Below are 7,719 nucleotides of genomic sequence, written 5' to 3'. Positions count from 1 at the left end.
CGGACATGACATGAAAGTGAAAGGGAAAAAAGAAAAACAACTTTTCTGTACAAACAGACCCAATTTTTATGTTTTTGTTTTTTTTATATATATATATTGACTTGAACCGGTTAATGTGGATTTAACGCTAAAAATCAGCCAAATCAACTGCATCCTTAATGGCAATAAAGCTTGCTGAATGGAGAAGATATCACATTCTAGAATTATGCAGTGAGATGAAAAGGAAAATTTCTCTGCGCCTGACAATTCTCATTCTTGCATTGCCAACATCGGCAATACAAGAATGTGTTGTTTTTGTAGTTTTTTTTTTGCATTCTTTCTACTTTTTAAGTGATATATATATTTTTTTTTATACATATATATTTTTTTTTGGTTTTGTTTTTCTTTTCTGCACCTTAAGAAATACTACAGTGTCTAGAAAACAGTACAGAGCTCATTCAAAGACAGCAGATGCAGCTCTCGGCTGCCAGCTAGGGCCAAAAATGTGCAGAGTGGCTCGATGTTGGCAGATGGCTGCGACATCATACTGCAGTCTTCAAATAAGCCCCCTGTCTGGTTGTAAAAAATGTTTTAATTAAATGAGTGACAGAGAGCAAACGAAGACCAAATGAGCAGATCCAAATGCAGGCTTCCACAATGTCAGTACCTTCTCACTATGGCTATGCTCCTCGTTAAGGGTGGTGCTACTACACGTATCTACCCCAGAGTCTTTTATCTGAGGTTCTGACCATTCCAAATCCTCTTCCAATGAGTGGGCTCCAAAGCACACCATTTTCTTTTGTCTTTCAGACAAGGTGTTAGAATCCGACAAAACTGCCTGCTCACTAGTTTTTCTTTTTCCCCTTTGACTGTCCCCTACAAGTGTGGGATAAAAAAGGATATATATATAAAATAAAGGAAAAAAAAACATGCAAAGGTATAAAAAAAAACAAAAAAATAAATAAAAAAAAACAAAGGGAGGTGTGGATGGTGACGGAAACTGAATGTTAGGGCCCCACATGTCTCACCAAAGACATTGGGGATGCCTCGCTGCTGTGCCAAGATGTGTGCTCCATCCAATACTCCATGTCACCTGTGAGGATCAGACAGAGAAGACAGAGCGGTAAAGGAAAAATGAGGAAAGATCAGACAAAGGCATAACATGACAGTTCGCTTATCATTCTGTCCTGTGTTACGCTTGTCTTTATTTTTTTTGGAGGTGTGCATTGAATTATTATTGCCACAATACCCTCTGAGCAAGGCCAATTACAATAAATACATAGGAGGACCAAAAACATATCATGTATTAATTAGCACAGTAATTTACAGCATTGACAATACTCTGAATAATACAAAAAAATACAAATGATTCAAGTCAAATCATACAGGATCACACCCTAGACAACAGATGAATGATAAAGCTCAGCTCCTCCTCCCTCTCGCAGCGCAGTGACCTCTGCAGATGCAAGAGAGCATGCGCACAACACTCCAGAAGAAAGCTCAGCTACTGCTCCCTCTTGCAGCGCAGTGACCTCTGCAGATGTGACCGAGCATGCTCTCATCACTCCATAAGAAAGCTCAGCTCCTCCTCCCTCTCGCAGAGCAGTGACCTCTGCAGGTGTGACCGAGCATGCTCACAACACTCCATAAGAAATATCAGCTCCTCCTCCCTCTCGCAGAGCAGTGACCTCTGCAGGTGTGACCGAGCATGCTCACAACACTCAATAAGAAAGCTCAGCTCCTCCTCCCTCTCGCAGCACAACGACCTCTGCAGATGTGACAGAGCATGCTCACAACAGTCCATAAGAAAGCTCAGCTCCTCCTCCCTCTTGAAGCGCAGTGACCTCTGCAGATGTGATAGCGCATGCTCACAATACTCCATAAGAAAGTTCAGCTCCTCCTCCCTCTCCCAGGGCAGTGACCTCTGCAGATGTGATAGTGCATGCTCACAACACTCCATAAGAAAGCTCAGGTCCTCCTCCCTCTTTCAGGGCAGTGACCTCTGCAGATGTGATAGCACATGCTCACAACACTCCATAAGAAAGCTCAGCTCCTCCACCCTCTCGCAGCGCAGTAACCTCTGCAGATGTGACCGAGCATGCTCACAACACTCCATAAGATAGCTCAGCTCCTCCTCCCTCTCCCAGGGCAGTGACCTCTGCAGATGTGAAAGCACATGCTGACAACACTCCATAAGAAAGTTCAGCTCCTCCTCCCTCTCTCAGGGCAGTGACCTCTGCAGATGTGACAGAGCATGCTCACAACACTCCATTAGAAAGCTCAGCTCCTCCTCCCTCTCGCAGCGCAGTGACCTCTGCAGATGTGATAGCGCATGCTCACAACACTCCATAAGAAAGCTCAGCTCCTCCACACTCTCGCAGCACAGTGACCTCTGCAGATGTGACAGAGCATGCTCTCATCACTCCATAAGAAAGCTCAGCTCCTCCTCTCTCTCGCAGAGCAGTGACCTCAGCAGGTGTGACCGAGCATGCTCACAACACTCCATAAGAAACATCAGCTCTTTCTCCCTCTCGCAGTGCAGTGACCACTGCAGATGTGACAGAGCATCCTCACAACACTCCATAAGAAAGCTCAGGTCCTCCTCCCTCTTCCAGGGCAGTGACCTCTGCAGATGTGATAGCGCATGCTCACAACACTCCATAAGAAAGCTCAACTCCTCCACCCTCTCGCAGCGCAGTAACCTCTGCAGATGTGACCAAGCATGCTCACAACACTCCATAAGATAGCTCAGCTCCTCCTCCCTCTCCCAGGGCAGTGACCTCTGCAGATGTGATAGCGCATGCTCACAACACTCCATAAGAAAGTTCAGCTCCTCCTCCCTCTCTCAGGGCAGTGACCTCTGCAGATGTGACAGAGCATGCTCACAACACTCCATTAGAAAGCTCAGCTCCTCCTCCCTCTCGCAGCGCAGTGACCTCTGCAGATGTGATAGCGCATGCTCTCATCACTCCATAAGAAAGCTCAGCTCCTCCACACTCTCGCAGCGCAGTGACCTCTGCAGGTGTGACGGAGCATGCTCACAACACTCCATAAGAAACATCAGCTCTTTCTCCCTCTCGCAGTGCAGTGACCACTGCAGATGTGACCGAGCATGCTCACAACACTCCATTAGAAAGCTCAGATCCTCCTCCCTCTCGCAGCGCAGTGACCTCTGCAGATGTGCTAGCGCATGCTCACAACACTCCATAAGAAAGCTTAGCTCCTCCTCCCTCTTGCAGCGCAGTGACCTCTGAGGATGTGAAAGAGAAAGTTCACAACACTCAATAAGAAAGCTCAGCTCCTCCTACCTCTCGCAGCGCAAAAACCTCTGCAGATGTGACAGACCATGCTCACAACAGTCCATAAGAAAGCTCAGCTCCTCCTCCCTCTTGAAGCGCAGTGACCTCTGCAGATGTGATAGTGCATGCTCACAACACTCCATAAGAAAGCTCAGGTCCTTCTCCCTCTACCAGGACAGTGACCTCTGCAGATGTGATAGCGCATGCTCACAACACTCCATAAGAAAGCTCAGCTCCTCCACCCTCTCGCAGCGCAGTGACCTCAGCAGATGTGACCGAGCATGCTCACAACACTCCATTAGAAAGCTCAGCTCCTCCTCCCTCTCGCAGCGCAGTGACCTCTGCAGATGTGATAGCCCATGCTGACAACACTCCATAAGAAAGCTCAGCTCCTCCTCCCTCTCTCAGGGCAGTGACCTTTGCAGATGTGACAGAGCATGCTCACAACACTCCATAAGAAAGCTCAGCTCCTCCTCTCTCTCGCAGCTCAGTGACCTCTGCAGATGTGACAGAGCATGCTCACAACACTCCATAAGAAAGCTCAACTTCTCCTCCCTCTCGCAGCGCAACGACCTCTGCAGATGTGAGAGACCATGCTCACAACACTCCATAAGAAAGCTCAACTTCTCCACCCTCTCGCAGCGCAGTGACCTCCGCAGATGTGATAGAGCATGCTCACAACACTCCATAAGAAAGTTCAGCTCCTCCTCCCTCTCGCAGCGCAGAGACCTCTGCAGAAGTGACCGAGCATGCAAACAACACTCCATAATAGACGCTGAGAACTCTGAACAATGGCTTGCTTCTTCATGCAGGTGTCTACTAGAAAACAAATATGTATTTCCGCTGTTACATATCTCCATCATCTTACACGGCAGAAACGGCTAGAAAAATATACGATTGGACTGAAACATTGCCAAATCTATCTCTAATCTATGTAATAATGTGTAACTAATGGACAGAAATGTATTTATAGCAGACATATAATATTCATGCACCTTGGGTTGTAACTAATAAACTTGTCCATGGTTGGTATCATATCTTGCCGAGTGCTATGGATATTTGGGCATGTCTACCAAATTGAGCGCCAAAACAGACATCTGGAGCACTTTACCAAAACTATATTGTGACCAAGCTAAAACTACTTTTAATAACATGTTGGACTTTTGTAATTATAAGAAATTACAGCTTACAATAATAACAATATTTTCCATGCATATAACCTTGCAGCGAATGAGGATTGTTATGCTTGTGCCATATTTCAGATCCTGGCGGAATAGCTGCTCAGATGCCACAGTCAACAGCAACAGCGAGACCTAAGAAGTCTTACAAAAAGGGCTCGCGCACATGACCATGTACGTCGGACGAGTGCTTTCCGTGGTTTTAACATACCCATGCTGTTCAAGGGGGCTGTGCACATGTCTGATTTTTTACCTCGGACCAAGCAAAAAATATTGCAGCATGCACAATTTGCCTCTGAAAATCGGATGGCACTAGCCCATTCAAGTCTGTGGGTCCGTCAAAAAAATTGTACCGCACTTGGATGACATCCGAGTATAGTCCGATTTTTACAGTCATGTACAGAACCCCAAAGAAAGAGTAATTTCTTGGTAAACCCATCTGCACCTCATGGTGCCTGCCATCTACTTAAGACTATCAAGTCCTACCAGAGGCATGTCAATGTAAGGGCATAGTGACAAGTGGCAGATTTGTTGCATACAATTCTGTAATTTTCCTATTTATCTGAAAACGGTTTGGGAAAATCTTTTAAGTCACATACAATTTTTTGATAAATCTGCCATATGTGACTATATCTGTACAATGACAGACAAACAGTAAGTAATGCAGAAATATTACAAAATAATTCAGTTGTAAGAAATCCAAGTACAGATAAAAAAATGTTTTCGTATACAAAAGTTCTCTATTATGGCAAAAAGTTTAAAAATGTATAGAACAGACAATTCATATTAACAGGGCAATGAATCATACAATAAAATAAATGTTATTATTATCTATTACAGTGCGTTCATTTTATTTTTTTCTGTGCGCATATTGCACATGCACCATTGACTTTAAATGATACAAAGGCCCCTATTCATCAAAACTGGCATTTTTCATGCTGGCCTTTATGACGTGGCATGTTGGAGTCAGAGGAGCCAGATTTATTAAGAAGTGCATGCCTCTGAATCAGGTGCATCTATAAAGTGGTGTGCGACTCGCCATCAATATTACTTCACTCAGTAACTGGAGTAAGATTTCTGGATACGCCACAGCTCGTCACACCGCAGCTCTGCTCACTAGGAGGTGGTGCTGAGCTGGGAAGAGAGCTGGAGTGACAGAGGATTCATTTCTGCCATAGCCTTTTGCATATCAATTCAAACGCAGATTTCTCAGCATCAGAGGAACGGATTGGCCATCTAAAGGTATTGCTGGACCTTTAAAGAGCTACATGCACATATGAATTAATCTGGGGTGTGAAATCTTGTTGACAGAATCCCTTTAAGAGTTTTGGATCTGGTGTCTTCACTGTCATTTTCCCCATGGCCCCTGATGAAGCCAATGAAACTGGCAAAACATGTTGGGAGGGGCTTTATGTCCTCTTTTTCTGGCATAAGATACGCCATAGCTCGTCATGAGCTGTGAGGTCACACCCCAGCTCCGCCCACTAGGAGGTGGTGCTGGGCTGGGAATAGAGCTGGAGTGACAGAGGATTCATACAGTTATATGAAAAAGTTTGGGCACCCCTATTAATCTTAAGCTTATTGTTTTATAAAAATTGGTGTTTTTGCAACAGCTATTTCAGTTTGATATATGTAATAACTGTTGGACACAGTAATGTTTCTGCCTTGAAATGAGGTTTATTGTACTAACAGAAAATGTGCAATCTGCATTCAAACAAAATTTGACAGGTGCATAAGTATGGGCACCTCACCAGAAAAGTGACATTAATATTTAGTAGATCCTCCTTTTGCAAAAATAACAGCCTCTAGTCGCTTCCTGTAGCTTTTAATGATTTCCTGGATCCTGGATGAAGGTATTTTTGACCATTCCTCTTTACAAAACAATTCCAGTTCAGTTAAGTTTGATGGTCGCCGAGCATGGACAGCCCTCTTCAAATGATCCCACAGATGTTCAATGATATTCAGGTCTGGGGACTGGGATGGCCATTCCAGAACATTGTAATTGTTCCTCTGCATGAATGCCTGAGTAGATTTGGAGCGGTGTTTTGGATCATTGTCTTGCTGAAAGATCCATCCCCTGCGTAACTTCAACTTTATCACTGATTCTTGAACATTATTGTCTAGAATCTGCTGATACTGAGTGGAATCCATGCGTCCCTCAACTTTAACAAGATTCCCGGTGCCGGCATTGGCCACACAGCCCCAAAGCAAGATGGAACCTCCACCAAATTTTACTGTGGGTAGCAAGTGTTTTTCTTGGAATACTGTGTTTTTTTGCCGCCATGCATAACGCCTTTTTGTATGATCAAACAACTCAATCTTGGTTTCATCAGTCCACAGGACCTTCTTCCAAAAAGAAATTGGCTTCTCCAAATGTGCTTTTGCATACCTCAGCCGACTCTGTTTGTGGCGTGCTTGTAGAAACGGCTTCTTTCGCATCACTCTCCCATACAGCTTATCCTTGTGCAAAGTGCGTTGTATAGTTGACCGATGCACAGTGACACCATCTGCAGCAAGTTGATGCTGCAGCTCTCTGGAGGTGGTCTGAGGACTGTCCTTGACTGATCTCACCATTCTTCTTCTCTGGCTTTCTGACGTTTTTCTTGGCCTGCCACTTCTGGCCTTAACAAGAACTGTCCCTGTGTTCTTCCATTTCCTTACTATGTTCCTCACAGTGGAAACTGACAGGTTAAATCGCTGAGACAGCTTTTTGTATCCTTCCCCTGAACAACTATGTTGAATAATCTTTGTTTTCAGATCATTTGACAGTTGTTTTGAGGAGCCCATGATGCAACTCTTCAGAGGAGATTCAAACAGGAGAACAACTTGCAAGTGGCCACTTTAAGTAGCTTTTCTCATGATTGCATACACCTGGCTATGAAGTTCAAAGCTCAAAGAGGTTACAAAACCAAAAAAAGTGCTTTAGTAAGTCAGTAAAAAGTAGGTAGGAGTATTTAAAACAAGAAAATGATAAGGGTGCCCATACTTATGCACCTGTCAAATTTTGTTTGAATGCAGATTGCACATTTTCTGTTAGTACAATAAACCTCATTTCGAGGCAGAAACATTACTGTGTCCAACAGTTATTACATATATCAAACTGAAATAGCTGTTGCAAAAACACCAATTTTTATAAAACATTAAGCTTAAGATTAATAGGGGTGCTCAAACTTTTTCATATAACTGTATCTACCATAACCATTTGCATATCAATTCAAACACAGATTTTCCAGCATCAGAGGAACAGACTGGCCATGTAAAGG

At 44.1% G+C, this 7,719-nt stretch overlaps 1 protein-coding gene across 48 annotated transcripts in view; it reads right to left on the bottom strand.

Annotated features, from left to right (window-relative positions):
* RIMS2 (regulating synaptic membrane exocytosis 2) overlaps positions 1-7,719 on the bottom strand; it is a 659,880-nt gene that overhangs the window by 266,189 nt on the left and 385,972 nt on the right. For 27 of the 48 annotated variants that reach the window (XM_073679706.1, XM_073679704.1, XM_073679708.1 and 24 more), the window contains one exon: positions 647-855. In XM_073679706.1, the coding sequence (XP_073535807.1) occupies positions 647-855 (209 nt within the window). Of the gene's footprint in view, positions 1-646; positions 856-1,007; positions 1,073-7,719 lie in introns of all 48 variants that reach the window. The other 21 variants (XM_073679709.1, XM_073679723.1, XM_073679725.1 and 18 more) reach the window with 1 other exon arrangement.

Source organism: Phyllobates terribilis, unplaced genomic scaffold (assembly GCF_046119375.1).
Source record: "Phyllobates terribilis strain yellow unplaced genomic scaffold, ASM4611937v1 Scaffold_4__5_contigs__length_816908805, whole genome shotgun sequence".
NCBI lineage: Eukaryota > Metazoa > Chordata > Amphibia > Anura > Dendrobatidae > Phyllobates > Phyllobates terribilis.
The sequence above is the reverse complement of the archived record's forward strand: the minus strand, read 5'-3'. Positions and strand labels throughout refer to the sequence as shown.